This window comes from Gavialis gangeticus, unplaced genomic scaffold, assembly GCF_001723915.1.
Source record: "Gavialis gangeticus isolate Ggan-Ray unplaced genomic scaffold, GavGan_comp1, whole genome shotgun sequence".
Taxonomy (NCBI): Eukaryota; Metazoa; Chordata; order Crocodylia; family Gavialidae; genus Gavialis; species Gavialis gangeticus.
In genome coordinates this window covers 2,423,733-2,444,188 of record NW_017729019.1, presented here as the reverse complement: position 1 = coordinate 2,444,188, position 20,456 = coordinate 2,423,733, and the positions used below count along the sequence as shown (strand labels likewise).

At 43.5% G+C, this 20,456-nt stretch overlaps 1 protein-coding gene across 3 annotated transcripts in view; it reads right to left on the bottom strand.

Moving 5' to 3' along the window:
- Nucleotides 1–20,456, bottom strand: part of PPP1R12B (protein phosphatase 1 regulatory subunit 12B) — a 184,517-nt gene that overhangs the window by 84,123 nt on the left and 79,938 nt on the right. For 2 of the 3 annotated variants that reach the window (XM_019513819.1, XM_019513817.1), the window contains 5 exons: nucleotides 10,489–10,579; nucleotides 7,315–7,488; nucleotides 5,825–6,008; nucleotides 5,225–5,337; nucleotides 433–474 (listed from right to left, as the gene is read on the bottom strand). In XM_019513819.1, the coding sequence (XP_019369364.1) occupies nucleotides 433–474; nucleotides 5,225–5,337; nucleotides 5,825–6,008; nucleotides 7,315–7,488; nucleotides 10,489–10,579 (604 nt within the window). Of the gene's footprint in view, nucleotides 1–432; nucleotides 475–5,224; nucleotides 5,338–5,824; nucleotides 6,009–7,314; nucleotides 7,489–10,488; nucleotides 10,580–12,030; nucleotides 12,710–20,456 lie in introns of those variants that run through there. The other variant, XM_019513816.1, reaches the window with a different exon arrangement.

Here is a 20,456-nt window from a genome sequence, read left to right as displayed (position 1 = left end):
CTTTAGATGGCAACAGTTTGTATTTCTAACCACATGAAAAAAAAATCCCATTTACCAGTGAGCAACAGGTGAACTCAGAGGTTTCTGTTTACTTTTGACAGCCATACTCCAGATACTGCAGCCAACTTTTTGATATTGTGTATTATACCCCCAGTAAAGCCTTTATATGCCATTCTCTGCTACCACAGCACTTCAGGCCTTACAGAACAGCATATTCAAGATGTTATGCGCTCTACATCTGTCAGAAGAAAGATCAGAAAGCAGTTTGATCCTAGACCTGTTTCCAAAACACATGTTCATTCCAGCATGGTATTCCGAGACACTTCTACTAACAAGAAGTAGTTCATTCAGAGGAGACCTGCTGACATCAAAATCTAGGACAACATCAAGGAAGTCACTCATGCCAACATATATTCTGAAATGTACACTTACCCGAGTCTCTTTTTTTTCCTCATTACCATCAACCTCATCATCCTAAAAAGAACAAACAAAAGGAAGTGAAGTGATGTTATAGCTGTGATAGTCAGGAAATGAGAGAGGCAAGAGTTTTTGTGGGTCTTTTACTGGACCAACTGCATGGCTGGGATTAATTCAGACAAGCTTTCAGGCATCACAGTACCCTTTTCCTCCTCAGGAAACCCAAGGAAGGCTACTGTGATGCCTGAAAGCTTGTATGAATTTATCTTTTACTGGACCAACTGCATGGTTGGAATAGCACCCACACAAACTCTTGCCTCCCAAAGTGAAACCATTTAGCCTTGAAATCATCTAAATCTGTATAGCAGCAAGATTTATATATCCTAATAGAGTGGTTCTCAACCTTTTTGTACATGAGATACCACTCAGACTGGAAGTACCCCTTGAAAAATGATAGCTATGGTCCCCTGATTGAGAATCAGTGGCCTGATCTTTAAATGGATTAGGGTTTTTCAAAGACAGGAGTTTTCTACACTTAATTTCTAAGCAATTGTGGAAAATATTTGAGGAAGCCTTTACAGGGCTATTTTAATTGTTTCACTATTCAGTGGCAGATTCTCAAACTAGGAGACAGAGGAAAGTACAACAACTCTAAAATGGAGTGCTTAAACTCATTTTAAGCACTCATTATTTGAGTTTGAAGTTTAAGCATAAACTTCAAAAAGAATCATTAACATGAGGACATCTAAAGATTTGTTTAACAAAGCACTTGAATGGCCAAACATTTATCTTTACAGATTTGATATGTAATTTCTGCATTGTGGAATTAAAGTGAAGATGTTTAAGCGTTATTTCAGCTATAATAAGCCAAAAAGTTTTAATATTACAAACATCTACAAATGATGCCTACTGCTTTGCAAACTTTGCTTAGAGCAGTCATTTGAACAGCCACCTGGAAAAAAAAGATCTGAATTGTGTATTCCCAAAAGTAATTAAGAATTACACTGCAGCAGTCTTCTTGGAAAAAAGAGTCTATAGAGGCACAGGAGCCTAACATCTGACAGCATGCCAGTTTTCACCATACATGAATATGAAAAATGTATCCTTGCTTATTACCAGAAGAATATCTTTCTTCAAGTAATAAGTTCCACAGATCTCCTACAACGGTACTTCCGTCCCCAAGCTGCAAGCAGTGTGAACCAGACCTGTCAGTCACCAACACAGGGGAATACACTGCCTCATGAAGTTCCCTCTAGTTGATATAACTTTCACAGCCTGGATAATAACTCAAAGCTACTTCCCTAAATTACATGTGTAAAATACACATCGAAGGAAAAAAATATCTCCTAATGCAGAGGATGGTAAATTTTTACCATAGACAAACCCAAATCAAACATTTTTTTATTTCTGTTTAGAATGATCCATTTATTTCCAAATCTGTGGACGTTATCACTCCAAAGGAAATTTGCAGCTAAGTATGGATAAAAAATGGCTAAAGGCTGAAGAGTTTATAATAGGATTTTCAAAGCAGTGCATCCAAGAGAGCAAAATTCATCCTTTTCATGTGGACATCCAGAAATGAGGTAGGTTATATAAAACTCATCCTCTTCTCTGGGGCACTAAGCCACAGAAAATTCTGCCAAGGCAAAGAAGTTGCACTGCCCAAGACTAAGGGTGTTTATACATGTGCTCTGAGAGCCACTCTAATTCAAGTGCCTGGAGCATCTCGTGCATCGGTGTCCTCACACTGAAAAATGGCGGCAGGGGTTGAAAGTTTGAACATTTAACTAAAGTTCAAACAAGCTTATTACTTGAAGAAAGCTTTAGTTAAAATGCCCCCACTGCCATTTTTCAGTGGAGCTGGAGTCTGCTGGAATGCAGTAATTACCATGCTCCTGCAAACTTAACTCAATTAATCGAGGCTGCTCTGAGGCACCATAATTATAGCACGTTGGAGCAGCCTTGCTGCTTGTGTATAGGTGCCCTAAATGACCAGTAGGCAGAATTTGGCAAGCAAAAAGCTATCCATCAGATCTCAGTACAGGAGATAAAACTACTGCTTAGAGAAGTGCTATTCTGCTCAAAAGCTTTCCTGATACCCTAAGAAAACATTTAAGTGTTGGGATTTGTAAAAGTGTATTGATCCCACTTAGATGGCACTGGAAACTCGAACCATTTTTGGACACAATGCCACCCTCCTGAAGGAATGTACAACTGCTTCACTGATTTACAATGACAGTCAAACTATGGCAGGGGCAGGCAATTATTTTGGGCAGAGGGGCGCTTACTGAGTTTTGGCAAGCCATCAAGGACCGCATGACAGGCAGGGCAGATAAATATTACTTTTCTAAATTTTTTAGGGGCCCCCCAGGCCGCATTTTGCCCACCCCTGAACTATTGGTTCTTCAGCTGGCAATAGAACAAGTTCTATTTGTTGATTTTTTTATTTTTTTTTTTTAAAGGGTGGAGGTGGTAGAAGGTGCACATGAGTTAGCCCAATAACAGATATCACCATAAGAAATCACTGCCTCCCACAACAGTAATCTAGTCATTCAAGTTTTCATTTTAAACCTGTCCTGTCACAAATGGAAGACTGGTCTTTCAATAGCAGACCTCAGAGACCAAGACATCTGAAGAATCAATGATAGGTTGGTCAAACCTATGAATAATGTATTCATAAGCCAAAATGGATAATCATTCTCATCTTTTTCACTGTTACTGCATACAATATAAAGACAAGATGATACATACTATAGAGACCTGGCTCACGTTATGAGATGTCTTTCCTCATTGACATCCCAAGTCCACACAGAAAGAGAGTAGAAGGTGCTGTTCACTGTTTCTAGATGTAGAGCAGCTCATCACAAACCTCAGACTTATGACAACTCTGTAGTGCACAGAGAAATAGGACCAATAGGTTTTCCATAACTGGGAAGAACAGAGGGGTTGACTGTTGTGACCATAAAAAACTTGGAAATTTTCCAGTTGCTGCCTTGGCCCACCCTGTCCTAATATCCAGATTATCGATCCCATTTTCTGCTGCAAGTTGATATGCTTTTCAACCATTTCCATTTTTCCCTCATTCCCAACCAGTGATCTGAAGGTAGAACAGGTCAGATGGGGAAGGATGAGGAAACCAGGAAATCTCTATCAGTGTTGCACTATGCCACAGTGTACAAGGAAATCTAACTGGTCAAGTGTAACTGCAGACTTACCCATAAGTTCACAAAACCTTTCCAGAAAATTTAATACAGAACTACTTGATCATTTGATTTCTAGTTGAACTGCTGAAGTTTAACTTCAAACAATTCCCTTTGTGTGAATAGTTTAGCCAGGCCTATGGGTATCTGTCACTGCTCGTCTTCACTGATTTGTTGCATTGTACACAAGGGCGACGAGCAGGAAATTCAGGCACTTAATTTATTCACGTATTCCTCCTTTGGGTGTTTTATCCCCATAATTCTGCTTTACAGCGTAAATGAGTGCGGCTCAGAAGTCTGACATTTTTCCTGGTGGCTAGTGACCTCCCTGCCCTCAAAGAAACTCTATTTCCTCTCCCCAGCATGAGCCCTTTCTCAATCTCTAAAAGGACAGTGATTATGGGGAGCTTCTCTCTTACAAGGGATTCAGCTGAACTGTGCTTTCTCTACAGAGCTCACTCCTGAACATGAGTAGGAATTCATAAGGGGACTATCAGAGACGGCAGCGAGGGCAAGGAACTGGACCCAAAGGATGCTTACTTCATTCTGATATTAGAAGTGCCTATGCTGTGCACAGCACTTGCTGCAGTTACAGCCTGCAGGAAGCTGGAGGAAGAGGAGACAGCTCAATTCTGCAGCATGAGGCACAGATGCTGGTGTAGATGCCCGAGTCCTTGAGGCCATCTTCTACTTGGCTGGGGTAACCTCTGGCATATCATATACAGCAAGTGACCTGAAATAAGATCTGGAGTCCCTGCCTGCTTTCTTTCATGAAAGAAAACTTGGGAGAAGGGAAGACTTGGAGAACTGCCAACTGCTGGGAAGGTACTTCCCAAGGACAGCATTTCCCAATTGCAAGGTCTGTTTCTGTCCCCACAATGCAAGCAGGCTTAAGTAAATATTATAATGGCTCTGCAGACTTTAGCATGAAGAATATTGGTTTGAGATCTAAAATTCTACAAATCGTATTACCATAGTAAAGGAACCTCTCTCACTGCTAGGCCAGTACTGCAGCATGCTGGACATTAGCTCTCGTCTTATGTGACGCTCATCACATCCTAAATAAAATTAGGCACACTACCAAGAAATTAGTCTTATGCACTGTGCATGCCTGGGCTAGCAATTTTACAGAATGGGCAATTTGGCATGGCACTGAATATATGCCCTCTCTCTGTGTTCAGGCTCTCTTCATTCAGAGAGCGCAGTATGGTGCCAAGACGCATGCTCAGGCCCCGGCCATGCTGTCTACTCCACAAATTTGCCAACTCAAGCAGGAGCAGAGCGGGTGTGGTTTATTCTTGTGGTGCCCAGCTTCACTCAGGAGGCAATGAAGACATATCCTAAGAATCAGTGATGAAAATCTACTCCCTGTGCAAGCGGAAAGCTTAAAAATAAAAGTTACCTTCAACATACTCAACACATTTCACCCTTGGCATAAAGTAAAAAAGGTGCTTTTATCCTGGGACCTTCAATTCAATGTACTAATCTAACAGAATGGAACTGAGACCCAAATGGATTTTGACTTTAAAAATCAGAAAGATATTCAACTTTGAATACTGAAGACCCAGTTTGCCCTTTTCCCCCATCCCCAGGGAGCTCTCACTCACATCTTTTGTCCAGAAAATGATGCCAGTGCCTCTTCGCCTCTCCTTTGGCCGCCGCCTGTCTCGAATTGACTGCTTGTTTGGAGATCTATCATCTAAATCTTGATCTTCACACTCTAGATAAGCAAAGAGACTGCCTTGGTTTGAGATGATTCACAATTCTGTTTTTAATCAAAGTCCTAGTGACATTTTCAAATTAGCTGCAGTTACCTAAAAGACACCTGATAACTTTATATTCCTTTCATTGGATAGATCCTAAAGACCGCACCTCCAGCAGCATAGCTCCCTCAACACCATGCGAGGACATTGGCTAAAAGGGGTTACATTACTTGAAATTCTACCACTGCTTTAGCCACCTCTCTGCTAATCTCCATCTTTACATGTCAGAACTGGATTGCTCTGTAAGTGACCTAGACATCCTGTGTTAGGCATTACATCTACATATACATTAGCTTGATTAGTTCACAGGTCCCCTGTACACCCCCGCCCCAGGCCTAGCTGGAACAGTGCACAATTGAAAACCCAGTGCCTTCTAGATATACACTGAGCCTCTTGACCCTGGTCTACAACATCTGAGTTGTCTTCGTTCTGAAAGGTACATACCATTTTTTTCCATCTCCATGGCTGTGTTTTGGAAGTCTGCTGGGTTCTCAGAGTCAGAGCCTAGAGGTTTGTGTGTCCGAGCCAGGTAAGAAGTTGTATAAAGAAGAGGGGCAGCTGTAGATGGAGATACTGGTGCTGGGGGTTTGTCTGGTTGTATAGGACACCTTAATCGTCGATAGACAGGCTGCAAACAAACAGCCATAAATAAAAAGATTAGCAGAAAGGAAACAAGCCAGTTAAAGTCTATATCTTCTAAATGGGCAACAAAGCTATCTGAAATTTAGTTTTCTTCATTGCTGCTGCATATTTTAAACCATAACCTGCCAGAGAGGATAGATTAGGAAATGGATTTAACGCTGTTTACACCTGAGGGTGGACACAAACAAGAGAAGAGGCTTGGGAAGAGAGGGATTGTTTGTTCATTCCTTTGTACAGGCATCTTCAAGAGCCAGCTTGCAAGTCAATACCATCAGTGTAAAAGAGACTAGAAAGATGCACAGTGAAAGGAAGTTGTTCAGTCAAAAAAGGATGAAGGAGCCAGGACCACTACATGTTAAGATCCACTAGAATAGCATGAATTTATGTCAGGGTTGGAAAGTTACTTCTGGAGAAATTTAAAACAACATTACCCCAGGCATTGTCCTGGGATTGGGTATAGGTCTGCCAAAAGGAAGTGTGCATATTTCATGTTCTGCTCGAACCAATCAAAATGTTCAATATCAATTTTGTTTAAATTCAGGTGGCTTGCTATATGCATAATATATATTAAAGAAGCTGCTGACTTCACGCTTCTTGTGATAGCTGTATTAACAATCATTTGGCAATGTAAAACAAGGGCACAGACCAGTAATAATATTAAACATGGCATACTGAAGTCTTGGTATTTTCAATTCAACCTTTCCCATCAGAATTCAATAACGAGGAATACTGTGACTTCCTTCCTTACACGACTTCCTATTACCACTGAGCTAACTTTGGATGGTTGCTCATTTGCAAATAAGCATTGTCTAGAAGAAGAGAAAGTTGGCCTGGGTTAGAGTTCACCCAAACATAATATCTGTGGAAGATAACATTCCTTTGAGGAGTCCTTCCTTCATCTGTGTCTGCTCTTCACCAGTTACTCAGAACATCTATGGAGAAGCATCAAGGCTCAGCCTCAACTAGATCCTTAGAGAGAGAATGGAGTTGTGGCATCATTCTCCTTCTACTAAAATCTGCATTCAACAATCTTGCAGTTCTCACAATTTTTTTATTTTATGAGATAAAAAATGAAATTTTAAATGAAAACAAGGCAGTAAGTAATTTACAATACAAAAAACAAACAAACCAACTATGTATCATATAACTTTCAAGCACCTAAGTATCTAGATTAATCAGATAATAGCCAATTCTGTCTCCCAGAGACTACTCTTAGTCAATCAACAGAATTCACTTGCTTTCAGCTGGTCCAACCTATTAAAAGAGTCAGCTAGGAAGCATAGAAAGACCACCTCCTCATCTAGGTTTTTGCTCCACCGGGGCCGGGCCTCCACTTGTCTCTCACTTCCGTTCTCAGTTGTTTCAGTGCTTTCAGATTTCTCACTCTGCTGTTCTTGAGCTTGCCGCTCTGCTCGAGATCGGCTGAAAGTTCTTTCTGCCTCCTGAAGATCTGTGAGCGTCACACCCTGGGGAAGGAGTAAAACAACATCATCAAATGAACATTTATAACTAAGTGTTTTCTAAAGACGAGAGGTGCATTCCTTCTTTAATTAACTGCAAATTCTTTGGGGCAGGTACCATGTTTATAGTGTTCAGCACAACAGGTGCTGATATCTCTAGGTCCTACTTTCATCTAGATCAACAGATTAGAATAAATCCATCTTAAAAAAAAATAATAATCTCAATCAATATGTATACTTAGCAACTCAAGATGACCCAAAATTGAGATCCACAACAATGAAACCAATGAGCTGGTTATACTACCAGAAGCCAGACTTACAACCGTAAATTGTATACATCTGGAGATGGTATTTTGGAATTAGTCAATTACCAGGAATACTTATGAGAGCTCACCAGACATGCCAATCATGTGTCTACTATAGCACCATCCAGATATGTTTTTCCTCTATTCAGTCTCCAGTTTATTGCTAATTTGATATTTTGCTCTATTAAACTTAACATACTTTCACTAGCGTTTGTTTGATATATGCCAGTTGAATTGACAATTTCAGTCATCTACTACAGGCTTCACTGTAGGAAGTTACTAAATTCAGACAGGTAGACAACATCCCTCTAAATACAAAGTGCTAAACCACTATGGTGAAACTCTGGTTATAATTCACATGTTTGTCAGACAGACTGAAGCCCCTACTTAATTTATAGACTTCTCAAGATGGGCATTAAAGAGCTATCTACTTAAAAGGAAACCTTGAACACAGATGGATTGCTGGAAAGCCTCTTCCTCTCCTCATTTCTAAGGGTCACTTTTGGACATGGGAACAAATGTTTCATGTTTAGTTTTTAACCTGTATGCACAATGGAAATGAAGTTCATTGTATTGTGGAAGGTGGCACAGCTGCCTGACTGCAGGCTGGAACACAAAGCTAAATGCCTGAGTTGGTCTTTAACAGTCAGGTTTGTTAGCCTTGCAGACATGCTGCAAAGCTCATCTTTTCTCTCTTTATTAAGATTGAAGAGAATATGGGTGAAGTGGATAAATATCATGTAGAAACAGTCCTTGGGTTATGTGCATGCTGAGATTATTAATTTATGAGATGGGCATCCGGAGCACTAGATAGACTCCTGGATTGTACTCAAGGAAATAAAATTGATTCAGCCTACTCCGTGAAACTGCTGAGTCTGATTTCAGCACAGAAAAACATCTGCAATTCCATTTGTCTATTACATTTTCCCAATAACTGAGAAATTGCATGTACATATCTGGACAGTTTGAACCTGGTAACACCCAGGTTAAAGGCTCTTAATGTGGGGACTTATAGGGCAAGTACTAGCACTTGTGCTAACTGTACATGCGCATTATTTTGGAGTTTTGATTGCCCATTAGGATGGTGCAAACCCATCACAATGTGATAAGTTTACACTTCTCAATTATAAGACTAACCAAAAGTAATTAAGTTAAAACTGTTTCATTATTTTGCTTCTTTTTCTTTTCAAATTAAACAAGCAAGGCACATATTGAATTTACTGCCTGTTAGACAGAATCATTCAAAAATAATGAATTAATGTAACATACACATGCATACATGCACTCATGTGCGTGCATGTCTACCGGATGTCTACTTGCAGTATGTTTTGACAGTTAAGTTGTTGTGATCCCCCTGAGTAAAATACAGTATTTTTAAAAATGTATGGTCTTTAGAGAGTTGCTGACCCCTTCAAGTAGCAAGAGGGGGAAACGATATTTGTCCTAGCCAAAGCCAGCTAGTCAAGTCTTCAGCCTGTCATCTCAATTCCCCCTAAGTTTAAAATATATCTATTTTTTTGTTTCCTGTTAAGATCTTTGTGGTGCTGCTGGCTGTCAAATGTCATGCTTCATTTCAGATGTTATATATTTCAGCAGATTAAGTGAGCTTTGTGTATCACATGCGTGTCACTAAGGCCCTTGGCACACATTCATTTAATGGCATAATTGGATCTGATCCTAAATCCAAATAATCATGCCTCCTGCTATGCCACATGTGTGCGCCAGATGGCATGATTTTGGGATCAGGGATTAGAGCTCAACTGCGCCAGTACTATCATCCCAGGCTCTTTTTGCACTGGGAAGTTTAAGGCTGGTGTCACAGTGTAGAGGAGCTGACGGTCAGGTGATTCTTGGCTCCAACATTGGACAGTCCTAGGTCTGGCTCAACCAGCGTTGTTAGGGTAGACAATCATCTGATCATACAAACCCTGCTGGATTGTGGAAACCCAGCTCTGGCCAGGCTGCTGGATGCAGGGGGAATCAGAGGGTCCCAGCAGAGGATGCTGATGGGCTTCCTCCACTAGGGACTTTAAACACTGTGCCTACAGCTCTGACTTCCATTGCCTCTCATCCACCATGCCCAGCAGCCCAGCCAGGTGCAAAGTTTTAGAGCCCCAGTGGGGAAACTCTTTAGCACCCCTGGCTGGGAGCCTCTGATACCCCATGCTTGGCCAGAGATGTTGGGCTTGCAGTTTAAAGTCCCCTTCAGCTCCTCCCCATACCTCTTCCACCAGCCTTTACCTCCCTCCACTTTCATATTCACATTTGATAGAATAGTACCAAGACAGAATGGCCAGGAAAGACCACGGGAAGAATTAGTTGGACAAACTGGGTTAGAAGCAAAATAAGGAGTCTACAGGCAAGGCGGACCCCAAGTCTAAGAGAATGTTTCTTAAACTATGCTCAATCTCTTGATGTAAACAGTGAACAAAGGGAAACAGAGCCCCGAGCCTTTTTCAGGAAAGGCAGAAAACAATCAAACAAACAAAGAAAAATGCTATTCGAGTTTAAAGACTTCTTAGAGCCTACATCTATGGGTCTAATTTCATGTCTTTTGGAGCCACTAACCAAATCATCTCCCTTTTCCCCAGATACAATTTGCAAATATGTGAGGATACCACAGCACCAAGATATCATAAAAGGAAGGGAGCTCTCTTGCCTGCAACCTGAATGCAAGGTCAGCAGGAAAATCATTCCTCACCTGTGTAGACCTGCGCGTCTGTCGGGCCTGTCTGGATCGTGCCTTCCTTAGAGACTCAGCTTCCTCATCCCGCACAGGGGTCAGATATGACCTGAAAAGAACAGGTCAGGAAAGCATAAAACAATAGAAGATTGACCTAGTTTTGCCCAACTCACAGCAACAGTTTCTACCCCTTATCATATAGACTGAGCCATTTTTGCCTAGTCTGTGCAGTCTCTCTCACTTCTGTTTAGGGGACATGGCATCTTATGACCATACTAGTACACAACCAATTGCTGCAGTGTTGCAGCTCACTCATTCACCAGAGTACCTTCAAGAAAAATGTCCAAGTGTTACCTGCTAGACATGTTATACTCTAGTATAAATAATGTCTATACAAAAGTATAACCTACATACAATAACAGACTCCAGTTAGACCTACTGCCTACAACTTCTGGTGCATAAACTAAAACAAACAAGAAAGTTTGTAGTTCCATTCAGATCAAGTGCGCAGACATAAATCCTGCTTTTCTATATTCCTCATAACCTACATCTTACATTTTTCTTCAGGACTAAAAGCTGTGTGCAATATGTACAGATGATTAAGTGAAAATACCATTGTTATCAGTGTGAAATCATTTGTTATAAAGTTACCCTTGCTGACTTTCTGTAAGGATAGAATTGCCCACAGTAAAGTGTCCATAAAAATACTGCAGAAATTCTTGTAAATGTTGAAGTAAAATCCCTCCCAACTCATGTTGAATGGTAACACTTCATACAACAATACTAAGATGTGGACCAAACTGTCACTAGATTTCACTGAACCAAAAAGGATTTTAAAAAATGGACATTTATATGAAAACACATGCAAGAGATAACTAAGAAATTCAAGAGAACAATAATAAAACCTGTGCATCAGACCATAAACCAGCTACAAAGCCCTGGGTGTTTGGGAAAAGTATCCCCTATAGGTAGGGACCTACTGAATTCACAATTTCCACGAAATTTGGACAATGCCCATTAAATCTCTTGAACCTTCCCCACCCCCGGCAAAAAACCCTACCGAAGATGAAACTCTGGCTCCCAGAGGGAACCAGCAGTCTCTAGCACACCGTGGCAGCCTGCCCAAGGGGGGGTGGGGGGGCTGCCCATTTGAAGGGCTGTCAGCTAGATGGCTGCGCCCCACCCCCCCATGCACACACTCGCTGTGAGGGCTGCCTGTCATGTGGCCCCGCCCCATAACCAGCTGGTGAGGGGTGGGGCTGCATGATTGACAATCCTCAGCTAATCAGAAGCTAGGGGCAGGGCCACATGACAGGAAGCACCCTACAGCCAATCAGCAGTGTGGGGCGGAGCCACCAGGGCCCCTCAGCTAGAGGTGCAGAGGGCCCTGTTCTGCTCCACCTGCAAAAAGGCTGCTTGGGCCTGTATTCTCCTGTGAAATCTAGGGGCAGCCCCTGCGAATTAGGTTGGTCTCTGCCTATAGGCTAGTTACGCCATACTGTCTATCAACGATTTTCTTGCACCTTCTTCTGAAGTACCTGGTGCTAGCCACCAACTCACCTGGCCAGTAAATCTGTGGAAGATATGTCGTATGTATGATATGTCCCAGTCATTAAACATGTCTCCTGACACTGGACATTTCATTCCGAATTGTTGAGAAAAGTAAGTCACAGAGTTAGAGATTTAGTCAGACCACAAAGTGACAAAGTCACAGCTGCACATGCAACCTGAACATTGACCCGCCTTCTTATGTGCAATACATGAAGATACAATCTCAGCAATCAAGTATTTGGGAAATCAACCAGCGTGCATATAATTGCTACAGCCCATGGCCCAAGTAGAGCATCTAATGCTGTGCATAGTACCCAGAAGCTTCTAAAAAATGCAAATACAAAACAGCAGTAAAATATATGTATGCCCTCAGTTTATAGCTGAAGTAGGTTGTTAATTTAGTACCTCATTACTGAAATCAACTGGAGTTATACAGCTAAATACTTCAGGATTTTGAATTCAATGATTAATGTACATACCAGTAAAACACTAATAAAAGAGAAAATCTGAAGCTGACAGTAATCCAGACCATTTCAAAGCAGTTTTAGTTTACAAATAAAGCCATAAAATGTTCCAACATTTGGATCTATAAACACTAGAGAAAAGTGTCATCTTATATTTGACAACTAGGATTTGTTCATGTAACTAAAGATCATGCATATGCAAAAGTAGGTAGATTTTTAAAAGGACACCAGAAGTTGGAATTGCAAGACAAATCTTTTAAAAAACAGCTATACCTCTAGGTATAGACGTATACATTTGTAGTGCAAAAGGGCAATATTTCAAAAGGATGGCAGCTGTTTGGTCAGGGGCTGGTAAAGCATGGCCCACAGGGCAAATCTGGCTCACCAGGTGACTGGATCTGGCCTGCAGCTGCCCCTACAGCACTCCACATAGGGCCATGCCCTACCCGCTTATGCTGGGGCAGGCTGAACCAGGCTCCTGCCAGCCCAGGCCCTAGCCAACGTGGAGCTTCTGGCAGGGATGTTCCCAATGAAGCTGCAGCCAGGTGCTGGTCTGAGCCTTCCACCTCCAGCAGTGGCTCCTGCTTCTAATCTTGCCCTTGCCATGCTACACTGCTCTGGGCGAGCAGTTTCAGCCAGACAGCTCCTTTCCCAGGACACGGGACTCCAGCTTCAGCTCCTGGGCACCTTCCAGGGGAAGACAGCTGGGATCTAGAGCTGGAGCCCTACGCACCCACTGGAAGTGGCACAGCAGGAGGAGGAGCTGCTGCTGAAGGCAGGAGGCACAGAGCAGCACCTGGCCAGCTGCTGTTGCAGCAAGAACAACCTGTCGGAAGCTGCCCCCGTCCCTGCCCCTGCTGTGCTACACCATGCTGTTCCAGGCAGGCAGATGCACAACTTCAGCCAGGCAGCTCCTGTCCTAGTGCCAAGTCCAGCAGCCTTCCTGAGAGCTAGAAGCAGAGCCCAGCATGCTGGGGGAGGGTCCTGGCTGAAGCTGCTCCCCAGGAGCTGCATGGCACAGCATGGTGCTGCAGGGGCAAGATCAGGAGCAGGAACTGCCACTGAAGGTGCAGGGCATGGAGTAGCACCCGGCTGGGCCACAGGAATCAGTAGTAATGCAGCATAGGCTGCCCTGGCACAAGTAAGTGGGGCTCAGTCCCTTGCAGAACACCACAGGGACAGTGTGGACAGCACTGCCCAGAAGAACACTGCTGCATGTGCCAGCCCCCACCCTCCACTCCTCTCCCCCACTCCCCATACCCAAAGCAGGTTCCTGGGACTTAGTGCCCAGCCAGCGCCCCCATCCACAGACACACACATGCACATGCCCCATCCCAGAGGGCAGGGGCATGTGATCCCAGCCTCTCCCACCCTTCCCACTCCTAAACACTGATCTCCACCCACCCACAGCCCCACAGGGAGTTTTGGTGAATTGCTGCGGTGGGAGGAGTGCTGACCCAGCCTACAACAGCTAACCAAAACTCCCTATGTCAGGCTTGTCCAACATGCGGACGCAGGCCACCACCCGGACCACCAAGCCATTTTCTGTGGCCCGCGGTGCTGCAATGGGAACCCCTTGTCCCTCCCCCAGCCCCTCAGCAGCTTCCTAACGGATGCTGAAGGGCTGAGGAAGGGACAAGGTTCCTTCCTACACACACCACATCAGCTTGACATTGCCGACACGGTGCGGCTCCTTCACTCCCCCCTCATTTCACTGTGTCCCTTCCTCGCCCCACCCCACCCTTCCTCATTTGCATGTCAGCTCCTCCCCTCTTCCACATTGCAGGGTTTCTGTTCCTAGCCCTGCCCCTCGCTTCCTCATTTGCACGCCAGCCCCGCCCTGCACTGGTCCCTGCCAGCCGCATGGGCTGGATCAGGTCACGGTACAGCAGGCAGGCAGGCGCAGGGGGCGCGGATGCCGGCACAGAGGGATGCTGCAGCTGGGCCTGTGGGAGATGCTGCTGCCACTGCTGCTGTGGCTGTCAGGGTGGGAAGCCGGCACCGCTCCCGCCTCCCCGTGCCCACAGACATCGTGCTGGGGGTGGCGAGTTGCGGGCCCCTGGAAGGGAGGGACCCCTGCCGCTTGGACTCAGGCTGCCCCAGGGGAGAGGGAGCAAGGGGGTGTCCCTGCACATCCCACACCCCCCTGTAGAGTTCCCACATGTCCCCCTGGCTGCTGAGCCAAGGTGCGCAAGTGTGGGAGCATCCTCGAGGCTGCCCAGGTGGCAGGGAGGACACAGCGGGGTCAGGCGGCACCCCTTGACCCCTACGCCCCCAGGCTGAGGCCACACTGGACAGGCCGCGTGACCGCCCGCTCCTGCCAGCCCACTGGGTGATAAGAAGTTCATGATCCGGCCCCACATTCAAAAAGGTTGGACACCCCTGCCCTACATGGTCCTCAGGCCCAAATAATTGCCCACTACTGTGTTAGGTTCTAATTGCTACTTGCAGACTAGTAACAGGGGTGATACAAACCTAGCAAAATAGCACCAACTTTAACCCTGAATGAATCAGAGTTAAAGTTGAAATGGTTTTGCTACATTTGTATCATTCCCACTTGTCTGCATCTAACAATTGGAACTTAACAGCTGCTGCCCTTTTGAAATGTTCTCCTTTTGACAGGGCTCCAAATCTCCGCATCCATTCCCTGTAATGAGCAGTATTTGGATGTCTCAGCAGTGCCGAGACTTATAAGCAAGAGTCCCCAGGACAGCCTCTGTGTTAATGTTTTTGTGGTACAGTGAGTATTGCATTGTGGGCCTGCGCTCTCAACGAGGATGAAAGGGACCAGAGATTCCTTTTTAAAGTCTTCCCCGGCTCTTCCCCTCCTCCCCCTACCATGATATTAGGTAGACTTCACCCAAGAAAACAAAACAAAACAAAATCCAGGTGCCTCAGTCCTGGGTTTTCTTACATACTTCCTTGCTTTTCAGAAAGTGGAAGTGTATCAGTTTCTGAAAGTCAAACTTTTAGTCGGCCTCACTTTGGGTCCCCCAAGTTCCTAGCTGCTTTCCAAGCTCTTGGCCCTGGTTTGCTTGATTGTATTTCACCACTCCTCCACCCACGATTATCTTAAAAGTATGAGAAGATAATTATTTCTTCAGCTATGACTCAGCCCTGACACTATTATGGCACAACCAAATTCCCAGAGTGAGGCTGACAGGCACAATTAAATGCTTTAAGAGCAGCATGGAGGTGTGTATAGTTTTCAAATTAAATCAGCTAGTAGCACATCTGGTGACAATTCAGTTACGATATTGTTCTACTTCTTGTCAAGTATTATGTTTTTCATGATGGGCTACACGGTTTTATTTTGCATTATCCCTTACAAACAAGCTGTATCCTAAAACACTGCAGCATGTTAAACAGAGGGACAGAAAAATAAAGAGATCTGTAAAGGCAAGGGAGAAAGATTCAATTAAAAGTAAGATGATAAATCCATGCTGCAGATGTACAAATAGACTGTTCCAGAAGGCAGTTATACAAGGAGAGACTGACACCGTGATCAGACTGTGTGAAGAGAGGCAACCAGGGCTAGATAAGGAGAGAAGACAGAGGTTCACAAGGTAGAGTGGGCACTGTTCTTAAAGGATGAAAACTATATTTTGACTATGAAATTGAAGCTCTCTTGAAAATGCAAACATATGGCCCTGCAGATCTCTGAGGAGATGGCCTTATATAAGCTGCAATGGTATATTTAATTTCTGAGGAACGAATAAAAAACCCTGCCTATGGTACTGACTCAAGCAAGCAATTCCACTGAGTATATACCCTTATTGCACGCCTGCTGTGTCTGTCGCTGCCTGACCCACTCTTCAAAGTGAATCCTGTTTTCCCAGAAGGACCAGAACTAGATTAAGCCAGGGAGAACAACCACAAATCTTTGCCCTGACTAAACATAAAGCGCAGACAGAAGTGCAGCTCTCCAGTCTAACTCATGGTGCTTTACAGAAAGTGCCATGAATTAGACTGATCCTTCCAACCCAAGAGAAATTAGCTGTTGGGTCAGAAGGGTGGGTGGGTAGGTGATCGAGCTTCAATTTGGAGCCCATCCAGGGAGAGAGGCTGCATCTCTGCAGCCCCCACCCCCTACCTCCCTTCTGTTTTAGGACGGAAGGGGGAGAAGTCAGGGGAGGGAAGCCTCGGGGAGTGGGGGTGGGCTTCCACTCCAGCGCCAGCTGGGCAGCCCCAAGAGTGAGCTCCCTCTGCTCCCTCCCACCCCCCTCTCATTCTGAAAACAGTGCTGGGAGCAGGGCTGGGTTGCATCTGCCAAGCCCTGCTCCTGGCACATGCAAACAGAAGTTAATGAAGGTGAACCTTCATCTGAACCTTCATGTAATGAGGGTTCAGACTGTGGAGGGATTGGGCCCTTTTAAAACGTTCTGCAACCATGCACTTGTGCTTGGTCACAGCTGTAGATTGTTTTCCAGGGCCAGATCAGGCAGAAATTGTCACTTCTATCTGTGCCCAGGGACCAGAACTAGATTAAGCTGGGGAAGATAACTGGCATCCTCTGCTCTGACTAAACATTAGTTATCCACTTTTAAGGAATACAAAACTGGAACAAGATACACCGCCCCCCCCACCAAAAATAAATTTTAAAAAATTACAGACTCTATGCCAAGCTAGAGGAAGAACTGAACCATTCAATCTAAAGGGTTTTCCCCAAGGTTTGGAATGCAAATGTAAGGGGCTAGATAAAGCTTGATGAGGCAGAAATGCTGCCCAGAAGCACACAGTGAAAGCAGTAAGGATGCCTTTGTAGCATGAACTGAGCAAAAAATAAAAGCTTTTGAATAGAGTCTTATTTGGTAAGAGGCTTGAAACTGTAAGCAACAAAACTCTCCTCTGCTGTTCAATTCCTATTTTAAAAGAATAGGACTTTCAAAAATTCTTTGTAAAGAAACAAGACTGAAAATTAAAACTGAATTAAGTGAAAATTAAATGAAAAGGAATGATGCAAAGAAAGCTTATAAAAGCTACTGCTTAAGAAACTTTACTTAAAAAGTTCTTGCTATCCTGTAACATCACCTACCTTGTCAGCCATTTCTTGGTGCAACCATCAAGGGACAGAATAGCTATGTTGGATTTAGACTGTTTAACTATCAGTAGTTAGGTACCTTTGGCAAAATATTATCATCCGGCCTGACAACATGACAGACTTCTAAAGCTTCCTAAAGTTGCTGAGTTTAAAAAACTATGATAAAGTGCCTTTCACCAAGAGGATATTAGGGAATGTGCAAACTCAAAACTTAGTAACAAACACTGAAAATTAAACATTTGTCTTCATTTAACTACAGGGCTGTCCCTTTCATCAAAGGGCATTTGGTGACTTCCATCTTGCTGTCAACAGGAAAAGTTTATCACAAATGCATCCACTGGGTTTATAAAGCTTGGCATCAATACTGGTAGACAATAAGATTTGCTTGAAAACATAGGCCTTTGTCAACGGAGACCAATATTTCTATAACGGTTATACTGAGAATAGTACAGGGCTCCTATTTATTTCAACAATGACATATCTGTGTTGCACGAGCAGCAATCAGTTCTTGCAACCTGAATTCCTCCAATACACTGAGATCTCTTCACCAAAATCCATTTTAAAAATCTATTTAACTTAAGGCTGAGTCTCTGAAGTCTCCTTAATGGATACCAAAATGACTGTTTCTCTAAAAGCTAGAATTGACTGGTGATTCCTCATATCGTTTGCTATGAATAGCCACCCACTACTGACTAAGGACAAGGGACGCATCAGATTTATGATAACACTGAATGCGTTAATCATTCCATAAATAGTAATGGTGATATATACTCAGCCAATTTAGGGTACCATAAAGTGGTAAACCAACGACAAATATATTCCACAAAAAATGTGAAACACCTTTGTGGCTAGTTTGCATAGTGCTGTAAGTCAAATACGTGGCATTCTTTAACATGATTGATTCTCAGCATCAGAATCAGGACCGGGACAACCCGCATCCCAATGCTGAAAATGGGCTGCCAGGTGAGCAGGTTTGCAAGGTGCAGAGTTCCCAGTGGGAGGAAGCCAAGGAGTTCCTCCAGCCAGAAACCTTACAGCCTCTGTGCCCAATGGCACTTCTTGCTTTATCCTGCAGCTTTGTTGGGGCTGAGAATCAAGGCACTTTTAAAATGGTGGATCAGGGGAGCTCTGGGACTCGCTATGACCCAACACACTGACTGCCTTGCCCTACAGCTCCTACTGGGGCAGTTTCCCCATATGCAGTATGTTCAAAGGTGGCATCCACAGCCCTGCACACACGCCTGTGGGCATGCAGCTTTCAACTTGCCAGTGCAAGGAGAGCCCTACACTGGCCAGTAGAAAGGGCATGATTGGGATCTGATCCCAAAATTGCACCTCCTACCATTCACATGTGGCATGGCAGGAGTTGAAATTGTTGGGAATCAGAGAATCAGATCTCATCACACCAATAAATAAATGTGTGCCGGGGGCCTAAATGTCCTACACATGGAAAGGCTTGTTTGGTTTACAGACAGTTAAAGGCAATGCCTTTAAGCACCTCCTCTTAAAGATATAAAAATATTTAAATTACTGCAGCAATTTCACATGAAGGTCTTTTCGACTAGAACGTAAAAGCAACAGGGATTTCCCACCTCACAGATTTTTATACCAGTGCTAAGCGTCTTCAATGAATTGAGAGGAGCCAGTTAGCCACCCCCTTTTGAAGCAGTAATGCAGATAGACATAAATAGTACCCCTTAATGCAGGCTTGAAGGTCAGGACAAGTGTGGAGATTTATAGAAAAAAAGATAACAAGAGCTTACTGAAAGACTGCAGTATCAGCAATGTCTCCCTTGGAAACTAGGGAAACTTGCAGTGTCACAGCTATCCCACCAGCAAAAGGCAGGCAACAACTTGCTATTTGCTAACAAACTACCTGGGGAACCAGATGCAAGCTCTGAAGGAAACGATGATGATAATAGTTCACAAAATATGATCCATTAGACTGTTGCATAAAATATAAAGCTGACAACAAAAATTAATGACCAGTCGTATATTGGAGATACGTAGAAAGGATTCTTTCCCAATCGCACACAAAAGCGGATACAGAGGGCTGCTATTCTTTGGATTAGGATGTTCATGAGCAACAAGCCACGTAATCTGTAAGTACTGTTTAAATCTATAGCCATGAAAAGCCAACTTGTTAACATTTAAGAAGGGTACTTGATAGGGAGAAGTGAAGGATAAGATGTCAGACTGAAAGGTACTTAAATTGGGAAATCAGAGAGGAGACAGTGTGGTAATCTTGAGAGATTTAATAAGCAGAAGGCAGGAGGATAACAAGATTTCATGATCAAGTACTTTAGAATGTGCTCAGTTTGTAGTAAACAACTTGCTCAGATAGGCCGTGCATCCATTGTAAATGTTGACTTGCTCACAAGTTATAATGATCCATTTTCCAATAAAATTAAAAAGCAACAAGAACAAGATGAAATTCTCCATATGTAAAAGCTCAGTTGAACCAAACACACTGAAGTGATGAGTAAAGCAATACAGACATCCAGAGAGACCCGCGATCTTTGTCGCTTGTTATTCAAAATGCAAGTGCTCCTTTGCCATTCCTTTAAACTCTACTTCGCTTTTGTAACTCTGCCTCTTATTTGACAGGCTCTTTGGGGCAGAGATTGTCTTTGTTCTGTGTCTGTAGAGCAGCTAGCACAATGCAGTCCTGGTCTAAAGCTAGAATTAAGTGCAAGTACAGTAAAACTGACAAGTGGTTGGATAATGGACTCAAATGAGACCCCAATGCTGGCCATACTTTGGCATCAGGTGCTCCATACTATGCTATGGGGGTAAAGAAACCGAACTACATTATGGACACAAAGCAGCGGAGAGGAAGCCTGGGGAGAATGCTTGTGAATGATGAAGTGAGAAATTAGTGGAAAGAACTATATATATATATATATATATATATATATATTCAAAACATT